The 15,823-nt window shown below is 49.7% G+C and overlaps 1 protein-coding gene across 3 annotated transcripts in view; it reads left to right on the top strand.

Annotated features, from left to right (window-relative positions):
- NDRG3 (NDRG family member 3) overlaps nt 1–15,823 on the top strand; it is a 55,256-nt gene that overhangs the window by 37,887 nt on the left and 1,546 nt on the right. For 2 of the 3 annotated variants that reach the window (XM_052683743.1, XM_052683744.1), the window contains 13 exons: nt 4,451–4,556; nt 5,244–5,364; nt 5,864–5,926; nt 6,262–6,322; nt 7,505–7,591; nt 8,134–8,190; nt 9,378–9,481; nt 9,865–9,930; nt 11,480–11,531; nt 12,852–12,899; nt 13,511–13,546; nt 13,639–13,690; nt 15,301–15,339. In XM_052683743.1, the coding sequence (XP_052539703.1) occupies nt 4,451–4,556; nt 5,244–5,364; nt 5,864–5,926; nt 6,262–6,322; nt 7,505–7,591; nt 8,134–8,190; nt 9,378–9,481; nt 9,865–9,930; nt 11,480–11,531; nt 12,852–12,899; nt 13,511–13,546; nt 13,639–13,690; nt 15,301–15,339 (892 nt within the window). The remainder of the gene's footprint in view (nt 1–4,450; nt 4,557–5,243; nt 5,365–5,863; nt 5,927–6,261; nt 6,323–7,504; nt 7,592–8,133; nt 8,191–9,377; nt 9,482–9,864; nt 9,931–11,479; nt 11,532–12,851; nt 12,900–13,510; nt 13,547–13,638; nt 13,691–15,300; nt 15,340–15,823) is intronic. The other variant, XM_052683745.1, reaches the window with a different exon arrangement.

Here is a 15,823-nt window from a genome sequence, read left to right as displayed (position 1 = left end):
CGTCTGTTGAAGCTGCCTGAGGGCTGCAGTGCTTCCCCTGCATCACAATTTTTAGAAGGGGTCCCAGGGAAGATTTGGGAATTCACTGACCAGCTGTACCTTGCAGGCTGGTACAGCTAGCAGGGAGTGCAATTAACAGATCCTGTAGATGAACGTTGGGATGATGTCTGTGAGGGGAAGTTGTGCTCTGCAGAGCTGTGGAGTCCTTTGGGGGGGTTAGTAACACATAAATAAAGGCAGTTCAGTTAATGCAGCCTACTTGGATTTCCAAAAGACAAGCCTCCCTCCCAAAAGGCTCTTAAGGGACCTGTGGGGCATTGGATTAAGTGAAATGGTCCTGTCATGGATTAAATACTGGTTAAAGAACAGAAGTTAGTTATTTTTATAGTAGTATGAGGTCACTAGAGAGGTAAACCTGTTCCTAAATGACCTGGAAAAAGTGATGAAAGGTGCAGTGGCAACTTTTATCTGCCTATGGATAAATGTAAACGTGGCACTCACCGAGTCGAACCATCTTGCAGCGGAATGCAGGAGCGGGCTCAGGGCTGGTGATAACCCAGAGGCAGTAAGATATTACGAGAGATGAGTGGAAATGTCAGCGCAGGGCTCAAGGCTTTCAACAAAGCAAATCAATTCTTGTTTATCAGGAACAGAGAACAAAGCAACCTCATTGTGCTCCTGTATAAATCCACATCACGCCCACATTTGACATTCTGCCAGCCCCTCAGCTCGGAAGGACGGAGCGAGACGGGCACCAGCAGTGCAGGCAGATAGAAGCTGCAGACGGGACGGCCGTACAGGCTGGAGAACCTCAGCCAGGAGAAGGGACGGGTGAAGGGCAATCCAACTCGCTGCTTGGTGTCACTGCTGTGGGTTGTGGCAGTGGGGTTGGCTGCTCACTGCCTTCCAAGCCGAAGGCAAAACCAGCAGGTGTGAGGTAGGGGAAGGATGTTCCACTGCCTGCACTGTATTGCTTTGGCTATTCTGGACTTAGGGTGACTGCAGAAGCTATTCCTCCAGTTCAGTTAAGTCTCTTTTCACCTACATATGGTTGCAGGTTTGGAAAATGAAGGGTCCAAGATGCAGATCTTTGAGGATGTGTCAGTGTGCCTGCCCTATTCCCAAAGCGCCCGCTCTTTCAGTCAGACTGGCGGGGTTGCTGGACCTGCGGTGCGGCCAGCTCCAGCTGCTCTGCCCCGCTCCATCCCTGCTGCTCCTCCATCGGGGCGCTGCTAATTTCTGAAGCCTGGTTCCAGGCCGGGTTTGGGCTGATCAATAGCAGCTGCCGGCATGTGGCCAGCGGCACGCTGCTGTGCGCCGGGCGTGCGTCATGGGCTGGGCCCTGCGGCCAGCGAGAGCTGCTGCTGCCTTCCCTCCTGCAGCGCGGTGCCTGCGGCTGCCGGCTGGGTTTTTCCTACTGTACAAATGAGGGCAGAAGATAACATCTCTTCAGAAAAACCTCTGACAAAGTTTCCAGTCTCTAAGTGAAAATCAAACGTTCTCAAGCATTTCAAAACACAGCTGTAGATCATCATCATCTCTTGCCTTCACCTCCCTTATTTTGCTGAGAGTGCATTTGTTAAAATCTGGCTGTCTCCTGGTCACATCTTTGCCACTTGCATTCTCCTGTGCTGCCAACCAGCAATCCTGGGGTGTCCAGGGGCTGCACCGGTGCAGTGTGTTGGAGCTGGTCTGAGCAGGGGCCGGAACCCACACACAGCAGCACCTGAGAAATGAAGGAGATTGGTGTCTGACAGCACCCAGCACAGGAGCAGTGGGCAAACAGGCAGAACTTTATGTGGGCAGTGCAACGAGGCAGGGCTCGCGCTGTGTGGCCAGCAGGCAGGGCTGTGTGCAGGGAGCTGTCTGTTGCAGCTGGGCTTGCTCCATGATTGGAGTGGTAATAACCTACTAATTAAATAATAACTTCTGCTTTCCTTGGCCAATTGGAGATAGCAGTTGTATCTTACATATGCAGTGACTGTTGTTGTCATCTAGAATGTGATACCTAAGCTCTATATTAAGCACCTGCCTCATGCTATCCTTTGGCTCTGATATGTGGGAGAGCTGTGGAGGGAAGCAGGTGGCAGGGAAGCCGTGTGTGTTGTGTAATGGTGTGATGTCTGAGCATGTTTTTGTCCTCCTCCATCACAGATGAAGAGAAAAGCCCTATGGCTCCAGGGCATGGTTTCAGAGAAATTGAAGTTCACCAGAAAAATCAAGCAGGAAATATATGCAAGGAGGCTGGGAGAGAAGCTTGGTCTTCCCTGCCTAAGAAATCTTGGGAAGGAGATCAGCTCAGTGTTGCAGCGTGTTGTTAAAAAAGTGAACACGGAGACCCTTCTCTTGAGTGTAGTGTCTGACTCGGTAGAGCAGGATGTTTGCTCGTGTAGCATCTTACTGCTTTCACAGCGCTCCTCTCTGAGATGTGCTGGGGATGGCTTTCCTCAAGGTGCTTCCCATCTCTGGTGGACGTTCCCTTTGTTTGAGCTGTTGATGTGGCTGAAGGATTGGAGAGGGGAGACCCTCTGTGTTGGGCTGGTGCCCAGCAGTCATGTGAGAACCCTCTTCTCAGAAAGTGATCTCACCTGCTGAAATCTCAATCTGTGCCATTTACAGAACCAAAGTAAATGGGGGAGCAGGGATTGTTTTTTAGCTCAAGGGAACTCTTTCCCTTCCTTACCATAGAGCTAAGGGAAGCTCACATTTTGGACACAAAGCCTGCACAAAAATGCAAGCTGTTGCATTATAAAGCGCATCAAGGTGCTGGAACCACAGGACTGAAGAGCGCTGGATGCTTCTGTTTCGAGTACCTTCTCCAGTCTTTGACCTGGTAGCAGTGCGTGTGGCCCTGGTGGTGAGATAGAGTGTAATTCCAGAAAGGCACTGAACTGCTGACTATTTTAATGTCTTCAGATCTTTTGTTGTTTTTGTGCTTTTCTCACTGTTAGCTCAGTTTGAGTTTTGTGCTCCTGCTTGATGGCTGACCTTTTGTTGCTGCTTATAAAACCCTCGCAGTCCTCTGGGGGCTGCAGATGCACAGGATGTGAGTCAGTCAGACCCGGCTGCTCAGGGCAGGGTTATTGCTTCGGCCAGTCTGTGCGCTCTGTCTGGCTTGGGGCCCGCACCAGCATTTATCAGACCTCCCTGTGAGCTTCTTAACTCACTGACCTGGCAGAAATCTAACAAAGTCAGATTAAAAAAAAAAAAAAAAAAAGCAGCTGGGTAGTTTGGATAGCTTCCTGCCAGGTCAGTGAGTTAAAGCTGCTTATGGCAGAGCCCTGCTTTCCGTGGCAGGCAGCCAGTTGGTCCGCTTGGATGTGGGGTGCTGCAGGCTGCTTCTGCTTTGGCCCTCTCTGGGCAATCCCAGGAGCTTGCTGCTCCCAGCTGCTCCAGCAGCAGCGCTCAATGCGCAGCGTGGGCCTCCTCCAAAAGCTGCCAGCTATGGCAGAGGACTGATTCACACCCACTAATTTTCTGAACACTAGAATGAGGGCTGCTGCTGTGGCTGTGAGGGTACCACTGCAGCACAAAGCAGGACGTGTCCCATCTATAGCAGAGCAGCGTGGAGCACTGAGAAAAGGCAGCAAGAGGCAGAGACTAGTGCTGGAGAACCTCACTGCACATGCAGTGCAGGCAGCTCATTGCTGCTTGTTGGGCACCCTGGCTTTCCCATGTGTGCACTGCAACAGCAGTATGCAAGTAAAACCCAGCAGTTCTCTGAGGATGGGGGCAGCCAGAGGTAGTTTGCACTGCAGGAAGGATTGCAAGACAGAAAGTCAGGTTGCACAGCCAAGCAGGGAGATTTGGGCTCCTTTGGGCAGGGTGACTCTGGCAGCTTGCTTCTGTTGCCACAATTCTGAGACAAGGGGCCAGGCTCTCATCCAGTGCCCTTGGTGCCAGCGTCCCATGCAGCCAGCGGCTGGGCCTGCAGAGCTGTGCTCTTGTTGCTCTCTGCTGTTCTGCAGTTTCAGAGTGTTCAGGTGTGTGGTCCCCAGGGGCTGGGGCTGCTGGTGGCCTCCCTGGCATCGCTGTGCTCCCTCAGCTGCCCCTCAGCACAGCGATCCCAGTGGTTTGGGCTGTAAGCATGCTGAGCAATAGGCTGCAATAGGGGAGGGATGCCAGCTGGGGAGTGAAGGGCATGACTGCGGGAAAGGAGCTGCTTTGGTGGTGCCATGGACAGACAGATGGACAGATGACACTGAGCCTCCATTACTGTGCAGCAACATCACCCACTGAGATGAGATCTTGGGCACAGCGCCAAACCCTTCACATATCTGTACAAAAGCAACCTGTTCCTGGCAGTGGTTGTGGAAAGACGGAGGTCTGACAGAGTTGCTGACATGGAACAGAGCAGCAGTGGTAAAATATGGATGAGACACTTACGGCTGGGCTTCCCACAGCACAGCCTGTATGCGTGATGCTGAGGCTGCTTCTTCTCTCTCTGCAGGAACATGATATTGAGACAGCTTTTGGAGTGGTCCATGTCACCATGCGAGGCACACCCAAGGGGAACAGACCTGTCATCCTCACGTACCATGACATTGGCCTCAACCGTAAGCCCTTGCGTTCCCAGGACTCTGAAGTGTTTGTGATTGTACTTGTTTTATTGTTTGAATGTGGCAAGCACTGCGTCTGGCCTGGAGCTGAAATGGGACAAATTATTCCAGGGTACAAAGATAAAGGTCTGCTTGAGAGAGAGCGTGGGGCATGGCCCTGCCCTCCAACAGCCCTCAATAGATGGGGCTGGAGTGAAAGTGGATCCACCACGGTACAGGGCTTTAGCTGGCTTGTAGCACTGTTTGATAGAGCTGCTCACCTTGAGGTGTCCGTTCCCCTGAACAGTGGGAGGTGAGCAAGTCTCTTCTATAAGGCTAAGGAAGTGCTGTAATGTCTGTAGTGGGCTCAGCTGCTCTTTTCTCCCCATCCCACTCCATATGTGCTGTTGTGTTCACATAGGTGCTCCTCAGCATGCACCACGAGTGCGCAAGCACTACAAGGCACGATTTTCCTAGGCATGCACGCTGGGTGGTGTCTGCCTGTCTGCCCTCACTCGTGGCAGTTATTTTGCTAAGACTCGTTGCTGCGTGCAGTCAGTGGGGCAGAGCAGCACTGTCACCAGCACCCCCTGTCCCACAGACTCAGCATGGGGGTTGGGCTCGTGCAAGTGCGCGCCATGATGTTTGGATGGCAGTAAAACTTCTTCAGGGAATGCCTCATGTCTTTTTTTTTTCCTTTTGCAGACAAATCCTGTTTCAATGCATTCTTTAACTTTGAAGATATGCAGGAGATCACTCACCATTTTGCTGTGTGCCATGTGGATGCGCCAGGCCAACAGGAAGGAGCCCCTCCCTTCCCATCTGGGTATGAGCTCTGCAGAGACACTTACAGTTCCAGACATGGTTGCAGTTTGGGCTGTGGTGGAACCTAGTTTAAATCAAGTGGGACTGCTAGGGCAGGACATGGTGGGAAGCAGCTTTCAGGAGCAGAGGAAGTGGAAGATGAGGAAGCTTCCAGAGAAATATGCAAGGGATTCTCCTGCCATTATTTGCTCTTGCTAGTGGTGAGCACTGGCACCAGCTCCCTGACTTGAGCATGAGCCCAGCACACTGGAGTCTAGCTGGCATTCCTCTGTCTGTCCACCCTCCCACAGATGCCTGGCTGCCTAAACAGAGCTTTCTGTTAGTCTTGCTTTGAGAGCTGGGATCCGTGTTGCTTCCTGGACTGCAGTATCATTGTAGAGTAATGACCTATCATTAGAGCATCACTGTAGAATAATCTCCTACGTTGGGTAGAATTGGGAGCTAACTTCTGAAGAGCTGCATTTGAAGGTGCTTTGATTTCAGCCTCTCTTGGTTTTCAGGTACCAGTATCCCACCATGGATGAACTGGCTGAAATGCTGCCTGCAGTTCTGACACACCTGAAGTAAGTCTCTGAAAAGAAACAGGATGAGCCAGCTGGATGCAACCATTCCAGCACCCCCTCTGTCGATGCTTGAAATATCTGATTTGCCCACTGAGTTGTCCCAGGGGGCCTGAGTGCCTCCTAACCTGTGTAACTCTGTCTGGTTCTTACGCTGAGATCATTGTCTGCCACATGAGACAATTTATGGCTGCTGAATCATTGCTGGGTCGTTTTGAAAATGAACCATAAGTGAACAGCTGGATACTGTTCAGAGGAGGGGAAAAGCTTTGCCTTTTGGGATGCTTCAGCTGTGAGCTTCGATCAGCCTTACTAACGGTAAAATGCCTGTATTTCAGCCTGAAAAGCTTCATTGGGATTGGGCTGGGAGCTGGCGCATATGTCCTCAGCCGGTGTGCAGTAAGTATCTCTTCATTCCTTGTGGCTTATACAAGCTGGGGTCTTTACTTATCAAACAGACCACGTGTGGGGCATGGGCAAAGTAGCAGTAATTACAGTAGGTGTGCAGGGAGCTTTGCGAGAGCTTCTTGTATTGAGATGGTTAAATTGGAGCAACTGAAGCTATGTCAGGTATGGAAAAAGAGTAACATGATGTCTTTGAGTCAGCAGAGCCCATCCTGGCTGCTAGAAAAGCCAAGCCTGAGAATGATTGGTTGTAAACAAAACACTGAAGGTAGTGCTGTCTTCACAAATACCCTCTGACTGCACTACTGTGTGCTGCTGCCAGTGCTGGGGGCACCAAACAATTGATCTGGTGATGCTCTGTGGATCAGCACAGATGAGGAGTGTGCTTTTCAGTGGAAAGGAAGAGAATTTAGCACTCTACCTTTAGCAAAAAGGCACACTGCCTTTATGTTGTTACTTCTACATTTTTCCCTGATGGAGTATTAGTGAGTACGTAAAATCAGTGGACATGGCCCTGGTGTTTACCTGAATCATTCAGTTCTAAAAGCAGACACTGAACTGTGACATTCTCAGTAAAGTTTGTTTGAATTTGTTGAGTGCAGAGAGTTGCTCATGGTTTGGGCCACTAATTGCTTCTTAAAGCCACATGCAGTTGCCCCACTTACAAAGAAATCTCTGCTTCCTATTTCTTATAATCAGGATTTTGTTAGGGGAGAGCTTAGTTGAGTTTAAGGCACTGATGTTTTCTCTGTTCTTTACTTTTTGTATCTTGTGTAATTTTGAGGCTTAGTAAAGAAATCACTTAAAATCTGGCTCAGTGAAGTGTTAGAAAGCCCTTGACATGCTACGTGGATTGCAGACCATTGCCTTCTGAGGGGCAGAGTTGTTTCCTTCTGCTTCACTGGTGCTCATCTGTGCACTGGAACAAAACATGAGCTTCACTAAAATTTCAGCCTTTGAGTGAGCCTAGAGCTTGAAGCTTTTCCCTTCTGTTGGATTGATTGGTTTTGTGTTCACAAGCAGTTCCTAAAGAGACTGTAGGGCTCTGGGATGGCAGGCTGGAGCAGGGGAGGGGTCTTTTGCCTTGCCTTCCTCTTGAAAGAAACTTGCAGCTGATGCACCTCCCAGTGTGGCTTAAGCCCTCCTTCTGAGTGTGCTTGTGCTCTCTTCCCACAGCTCAGCCACCCGGACCTGGTGGAGGGACTGGTGCTTATTAATGTTGATCCATGTGCAAAAGGCTGGATTGACTGGGCAGCATCCAAGGTGAGATTTTCCAGCCCCTACATACCTTCTCTCCACTGTGCTTAATGAACAGTGGGTAGAGTAAGAAAAGGACTGAGTACAGGAATTTTATGGCCAAAACTGCAAAATCTCATTTCTTTCCCTGCTGTGTCCTTGGTCTGGGTGTAGCAGGACCTGTACCATAGAAGCAGGAGTGGGTGTGATCATGTGTGAGTGAGTAATCCTGGTAAACTACGTGAAGATGAGTTGGTTCTGAGCACTGATCTTTCCTCTGATTTAGTACGTGTGCTGTCAGGATTCATCTAGCTGAGTTTGAGCAACTCTTTTAACAATTCTGTTATTCTAGCTACCTGAAGCTGTTTAAAGTTTCCACATTTCTGGAGAGTTGTCTGCTGTGTGTGCTTCTGTGGAGCCGTGTGGGTCCATCCCAAACCTCAGGCATTTGTTTCTCATATCCCTTGAAAAGTTTTCTTTGTTATTTTCTTTACTCTGCATAGCTGCTTTGAAAGTTGTAATGAAACAGCGTTTTCCAGTGCTCTCCCTCATTCATTCTCACCCTTCAGTTTTCAGGCTGGACAACCAACATAGTGGATATTGTCTTGGCACATCACTTTGGACATGTAAGTAACCAACAGGTGTTAATGTTGCCCCTGCAGGGGGGTCCCTCACATGCACCTCTGACTTCTGGATGTTCGTGCTCTGAAGAAGCCCTGGTCCATCAAATAAGGGTTGCCACAGACAGTGTTATCTTCTCTATGTGGCAAGCTTGCATCAGGGTTTTGCATGCTGAGTGAAGCAGGCGCATCTTCACAATTGCACTGACTTGGCTGTCTCCAGACTCCAGGTGTGGCAAAGAAAGTAGTGCCCCACACTGCCAGTGCTGCACAGCATCTTCCTTTGTGCTGCCCAGGGAAGTGTCTGCAGGACACGTGGCAGACAGTTCTCTGTAGCCAGTGTGGAGGAGTTTGGGCTGTAGGCAGAGGACAGATTGGCTGGGATTGACAGGGGTTATTGTGTGTGTCCAGAACTGCTGCATTTCCTTCCCCTTCAATTTCAGCAGAGTCAAAATAGCCTTTTTGGAAGACTTCAGCTACAACAATGCCTTCTGTCTGGGGTTTGCTGACTCCCAGTCAGCAAGATTGCAGGGAAATGGAAAGAATCCATGCCTCATGTGCACAGCATATGACCTGCAGCAAGTTAATCCTTGACCTGAAGTCCCTGTTATGTCACACATTGGCAGTGAAGGGAGGCAGTTGGCTTCCTCCTGCTTTGAGCACATCCCCTGCTTTTCTCATCCCTTCATTATGTGTAGTGTTTCCCTGCATCCCACACCTTCCCCTCACATTGGAATGCAGTTTCTTCACTGAGCTGGGTGTTGGATGAATTCTCCTTTGGTCTCAGTGTTGGCACTTACCTCTAAAGCTTTTCTTCTTTAACATTAAACCTAAGTGGAAAACCTTCCCAAAGCAGAATGACTGGGACCTTTATAAGCATTGCTGAGGCTTAGGAGCTGGTTTAAACCAACTGAAGAAACCTTTGTACACCTGCAGCAGCACGTGTGCTGCCATTTGTGCAAGTACAGTCACGTTACCAACACATTGCACTTAGCATTCATTTCCACTCGATGTGACCAAGACACGGTGCAGCCTGCAGCCACTGTCCTGTGGGCTGTTGACCATCACTGAGCAGCGTGTATGGAGGCAGTTCGATGCTGCAGTATTTTTATGACCATAATTTCTTATGAATTATTTTTACATGTGAAAAAAAGATGTGTTCCTTATCTTTTTGTTCTTTTGCTTTTACACAGGAGGAGCTGCAGGCAAATCTAGATTTGATCCAAACATACCGGCTTCATATCGCACAGGACATTAACCAAGATAACCTTCAGCTGTTCCTCACCTCATACAACAGGTACAGAATACTTATTTGCCTGCTGGGTTCAGTACTGCTCCTATACCCATCTTGCTCAGTAGATTTGTTACCATATATATTATTCTGCTGATATTCTTCTGTGGGAAGCCATGTCCTAAGTGTAGCCCTTCAGCTGTAGTCTGGAGCCAAGCTCAGTGTCATACCTGGAAGGCCCTTTCAGACCCCTTTGGGTCTTCTCTCAAGGCATACAGCAGATTTGCCACAGATCCCATTTTCTGGCAGTGGCTACTGGGGCTCGCGCTCATGGTGCGACACAGGGAGTGGTTTTCTGTCGCCAGGGTGCCAGCATGCATGGCTGTTTTTTGAATGTCTTGACTGTAAGCTTCTGCTGATCTCATGCATTGTTCTGCTTTGTCTTCCAGTCGCAGAGACCTGGAAATTGAGAGACCAGTGATTGGTGTCAATGAAAATACAGCAAAAACACTCAAGTGAGTTACTGTTAATCAGCCTGGTTAGTTACATGCAGCTCCTTCAACAGAAAAGGTGTTGCTGTTTCTTAGCAAGAGCCCCTCTAGCCCAAGTGCTGGGAGGGCAGTCACAGGCTTTGTTGCAGTGCTGTCAGCCAGAGAGGCAGAGAGGTGTCTGGAAGCCCTTTCAGGAAGAACATGATGACATTCCCCAGAATGTGGGGTTGGAGGAGTAACATATCCACCCAGCAGTCACTGTATTTACTGAACCATTATTTTGATTATTTTATGTGAAAAATTAGGCAAGTTTTCGTTTGCTGCTGCTGCTGCCAGTCTTCCCCTGCCCTGCTCTGCCCAGAAAAGTTACCTGCACAGTTCTTGTAGAGGTGGCAATGCAGGCATGGGAAGGTGTGACAGTTCCCACCTTGGCAGTGGCTCATGAGTCACAGAGCAGATATTCTGTGCAATGCCCAGCTGAGAAGGGGCAGACATTGGAGAATTAGTGTTTGCCACTGCAGGGGATGTATAATTTTCAAGTTTCAAGCAAGAAAGCAAAAAGCGGAAACCACCTCCGGTGTGTGGAGTGCATGAAGGCTGCAAATTGCAGTGCTGAGGCAGGATGCCTGGGCTGGGCTAGAGACTGCTGCACAGGCCTGTCATGTGGACTTCTGCTCCTGTCAGTCCCAGCAGATGTTTTAGGTAGCCACAGCCTCTAAATCTTGGTTAACCTGAAAGAGGTGGATTTCCCTGCTTAGTCCCTGCTCTGTCGTGCAGGCAGCTGTACACCACAGAGCACTGCCCTCTGAAGTGACTCACAGGGATCTGGAGGCACGTTTCCTGTGAAAGCTGAGGTCCCTTTGCTTATAGACTGGCATATAGGCCCTCGGGTTCCCAGCCGGTGGAGGTTCTCAGCTGGATCTGAGGCCTGGTGCTCTTAGTGTAAGTTCTGCCATCTGGTCCATTGGGGTCTCTAACCCAACCCTTTTTCATCTGTGAATGAATAATACACGTGTGAACTTACAGCCCCTTGATCAGTGGCCTCCTGCGTATGTTTTGCACATTGAATGTTAATTACTCTTCTTGAATTCCAGCATGTACCAAAATGAACATGAAATCACAGATTTGTCAACAGAGGCTTTAGTATCATGTTTTTCAATATAAGTTCTCAGCATCTTTTATGTTTCTTTCATAAATCTGAACCAAAATACAGAGCTGACGTAGATAGCCTCAGAGGCAATGCACTCTGTTGGGTGTTGGGTTGTTCTTAAACTGCTAACATTCAGACATTCACTCCAGAGGCACGCTCCCTCTGCTGTCTGGGAGGGTGCTTCTACCAGCCCTGGGTCCATCTTTTAGCACGTGTGCAGCAGCAGTGATGGTGTGCATGGAGGGGATGTGCAAGCCATGGAGGAGGGTTGGGTGAAAAGAAAAAGCTGTGATGTGTTGACATGCAGGGATTTTGCTTAGCATTGTTAACGTTGCATAAGGCTGTTGGTACGCAGACCTCAGCCATCTCAGAGGTCCCTTGGAATCAGTGTAGGTAACATGTTTCTGTTTGGGGTTTTTCCAGGTGCCCTGCCTTGCTAGTGGTTGGTGACAACTCGCCTGCCGTGGAAGCGGTGGTACGTGCTCACAAACATAACATTCAACCCAGAGAATATTTAGCAAACAGTCTTACCCAGCAGAGCTTTCAGCTTGCCCAGAACTAGCCACAGAAAGCCTCTCTTTGTCCAAAGCTCTTTTTTCTCCCCCCATCTATTGAGAACTGTCAGCCATTGGTGAGAGCTGAGGCTGGGGAGACCTGACAGCCCTGCAGAGCAGCTCTGATCTGAGGATCTGAGTAATAAGAGTACTTGTGCCCCATGTGTCGTGCTTAGCAAACATTGGAGACCCCTTTCAGGAACTTGCATGTTTCCCTGAGACTTCCAGGGTGCTGCCTGGAGTTCAGTTTTCGATTCAGGAGTTGCTGTTCTCCTGCTGTTACACTGAGGGTACTTGAGGTTTGAAGGGAAGCCGTTGTGACTCTGTTGTGGCAGGTAGCGTAGAGCTCTGCAAGAGCACCATGTCACAGGGAAACGAACAGCCAGCAGCTTCTCCTTCCTGTTGTTCTGTCTGCAGACACCAATAACCACTTCCCTCCCAGCACAATTACAATACACAAGATGTGGCATGGCCCAGTGCACAGGGGTTGTGGTGCCCTTTAGGAGCGTGGAGGCCAGGGGCTTGCTGAAGAGGAGAAGTTTCCTTAAGGAACTTGGAAGAATGTAGGAATTTTCTAAAGCAGTAGCTCGGACCTGAGAGTTGTGCATGGAGAACTGATTCAGGGCCCTTTCCTCATGGCCTCCTGCCTTTTCACCAGTCTGGAATGTACAGAAATCAGAGACTTTCTCAAAGTTTTGACTTCGCTGGGATGATATCCCTGAGGATTCTCACTGCTTCCCAGCTACAGCTGACAGAGGATAGGGTCTTCTGGACCTCCTGCTCTAGAGCTGCTGTTCCTATAGGTCCCTACCTATTCTCTGTTGACAGCAGGACTACACAAAAGAGGTGGCTGTGGCCTCTTTGCCTGGCTGGGGAATTGTGATCTCCTTCCGTGCTGCACAGTTCAGAAGTCTGTTTCTCTCCCAGTCTTGCTGTCAGAGCCCAGGGGAGTCAGATGTTGGGGATGCTTTCCCATTAATTCACATCCCCATCTCCTTCAACAGTCATGTTCTATTGCCACAAGGTCCACTTGGATTAGACCTGCCTTTGCTCACTGCGTCTTCATTCACTGTTCCTTTCCTACCTGCTATCTTCTTTCTTGGTCAGTCCTTTCTGGCTCTGGAGAAGCTTCTGTTGCTGTAGAAATCCTTTGCCTCTGGTGGTACAGCTGCCCTATGCTTTTCGTCTGACTCTTTGAGTTTCCTGTTGTATTATATACCTCTTTCCTCCATTTATTTTAGGTTGAATGCAATTCACGTCTTGACCCAACCAAAACTACCCTTCTGAAGGTGAGTGCTATTCCTGAATCATCCCAGCCTGCAAAAAGACGTTTGTTGATTTTTTTTTTTGCTGAGCCAGCTCCACTTATGTGTTTGCCTTCCATGTGTTCAGCTTCAGGAGGTTTCTGGACAATCACTTAGAGCTGTGTTCTTCCCCTGGATGGAGACAGACTCAGGAGAAAAGAGTTTGTCATCAGGGGATCCCTGGTTCCCTACTAATCTAATGAGAATTAGCAGAGGTGCCCTGCCTCGACCCTGCTCCCTGCCAGCAGCATCACCCCTTTTTATAGCTTTCTGCCAGTCCACCCCATCTTCACCTGTAGTCCCTCGGAATTGTAACACACCAGATGTGGGAAGAGCAGCAGGAGGAGCAGATGCTGGGCTGCTCCTCAGCTTCTAGAGTATGGGCTGAGATTGCATGGTAGAGCAGCACCCAGGATGCTGAGTTTCTTCAGCAGCGAGTGCCCAGAAGTGCCGCCGGGAATTGCTTTGGCTTTAGAGGTGAAATGTTAAAAAAGTGCCCAGTGTGGCAGTGCAGCCCGGTGGGTGGGGTGGCAGTGCTGCCCAGTCCTGCAGCTGGGGCGGCACGGAGACTCAGGGTCCTTTTGTTTCCCCTGCAGATGGCTGACTGCGGAGGACTGCCCCAAGTGGTTCAGGTGAGAAACGCCTCCCAGCTTTCCCGTGGGATTTGATTTGTTCCAAGCCCGTCGCTTTGCTCACGCTAATGCCTCCCTTCCTGTTTCCACAGCCTGGCAAGCTGACTGAAGCCTTCAAGTACTTTGTGCAGGGAATGGGCTACAGTAAGTGGCAAACACAATTTTCTGGTTTGGAGTGGGTTTATTCTGAGGGGAGCTCAGCCTTTTTGGTCCATCTGAGCCCATTGGCATCTGTGTCCCCACTCATAAGTTAGTGTGGTTGCCAGGACATCCATCCATGCTGGAAAATCAACTACTGCTAACGAGTTAGCAAGCCAGGATTGTTCCCTGATGTGTGTTTAATCCGCACCGCCCTTTTTGGGTGGTTGCTGGTGTTGATGAAATGTTGTAAATCTACGTTTGTTGTAGTTCAGAGAATTGTGCTTGCAAGGACAGCAGATCTTCAGAAATCTTCCGTGCTGCCTTCTCCAAAGGAGAAGGAGTTAGCACAGCCTCATGCTTGTGATGGGTATGTGAGAGTTCTGCTCTGTGGCTCCTCCCCGTGCATGGAGACAGAAGACATTGTGTCCTGAGTTCACTTGCCCTTGGTATTCCAGAGAGTGAGGCTCTCAGGAGAAGAGCTTGGTGCATTCAGTCAACTCTGCCTCCATTGCAGGCCCCTTGGCACAGCTCTGCCTTGCCTGCCAGGGGCTGGGGCTAGAAGGTCCCGTCTGTCGATGGTAGACCTTCAAAAGGAGTTACAGGAGGGTTGGTTCCCATGGCTGGTAACCACTGAGCATGGTACTGTGGTGCTCCTATTGGCCTCCATGTGGCCAGAGATTCTTGGCCAGTTCGTGGATGTCAGGCTGAAAGAGAGCGGTCCTTTTCCCTAGTGCTGTGTGTAGCTGGCATGAGCACACTGGGACAATCTTGTTCTCTGAGCCTGTCCAGAAGCCCTGGCCCTTTAGAGGAAGATGCAGTGTGAAAAAGGCCCGTTAATCTCACAAGCTTGAGAACATTTCCACGTTCAAGTCTCTTGTGCTCCTAGTGCTAATAGAGTCAGCAAGTGCTGTCATCAGAGCGGGGATGGCAGCAGCACTTTGGGAGTCAGATCTCTTGCCAATAGGATGTGTAGCACAGGGGAAGGGTATGTGGTCATTTTCTACTTCTGGAATTTGTAGCTAGTCCCAGAGCTGTTTTACCAGCTTTGGTTGGCAAGATTGTGCAGGAGTGCTAAGCGTGGGCCAGCAGCAAAAGCTCAGCAGCTTGTCACCTCTGCAGCTGCATGGACCAACTCTCCGACAGCCTTTCTTGTTTCTTCTGCACATTGGCTGAAGTAGTTGGACGTATCCATGCTGACACTGTAGATGGAAAGTAAAGCCTTGCTCATAGCTGGAATCTGATGCCATCAACGCCAGGAAAGGCAAGAATTTCTGTCCAGTATTGAGAACTGCAGAATAATATTGCAGTTTCCCCACCTCAGGAAAATTCTGTCTCTACTGTGCAGTTGTGTGTTCAGTGGTGGGGAGGTGAGGTCACCAAGTGCACTGCAGCTTCCAGCTAACATCACCAGGGAGATTTGGGCCAGGTACATTTTTGATGAGATGCTCGTTAGCAGCTGTGTTCTCAAGTAGCAGGAGCTGCAGCGCAGTGTGAGCTGGGAGTGGAAGGGAAAGCAGCCGGGGATCCCAGGAGCAGTGCAGCTGTAGTCACGCTCTGCAACTAATTGGCTCTTTCCTGTATTCGTCCCTTTCCTTGTCTCGTGTTGTTTCCAGTCCCTTATGTGCAGCTCAGCCACCTAAGCACTGAGTCAGGTACCTTCAACTGTGCATCTGCCTTGGCCCAAGTCTGTGTACTGAGTTGAATGATCCTTCGGGTGCACTGCTCCGTCTCAGCATGTCCTGCTGGCCTGCTCTGGGCTAGGCTGATCCATCGTACAGCGTGTTTGCTATGGTTTCTCACCTTTCATTTGTATTTTGTTGACTGTTGCATGATTTCAGTTCTGTGGTTTTCAAGAGTGTCGAGACTGACTTTCAAAAGGTCACTTGTACAACAGCTGCCTTGGTTTGCACACACTCACTGTGACTGCACCTGCAAATGATCAGTTACGTTTCTGGCATTCGCTCACCTTGGACCTTTTGAAATTGGGCCTTAAACATCTTGCTTTAGACGTGCAAAGACTTCGTTTTGGCAGTGAGGAGTGGGTTTTCTTCCTGAGGGTACAGCTCTTCCTGCGCTTACCCAGCAGCACATACTTGGTGACCACGGTACTTGCTCTGAGCCTGCGGGCTTCCTCCC

This window comes from Tympanuchus pallidicinctus, unplaced genomic scaffold (genome assembly GCF_026119805.1).
Source record: "Tympanuchus pallidicinctus isolate F22 unplaced genomic scaffold, pur_lepc_1.0 scaffold20, whole genome shotgun sequence".
Classification (NCBI taxonomy): domain Eukaryota; kingdom Metazoa; phylum Chordata; class Aves; order Galliformes; family Phasianidae; genus Tympanuchus; species Tympanuchus pallidicinctus.
This window is presented reverse-complemented; position numbering and strand designations above follow the sequence as displayed.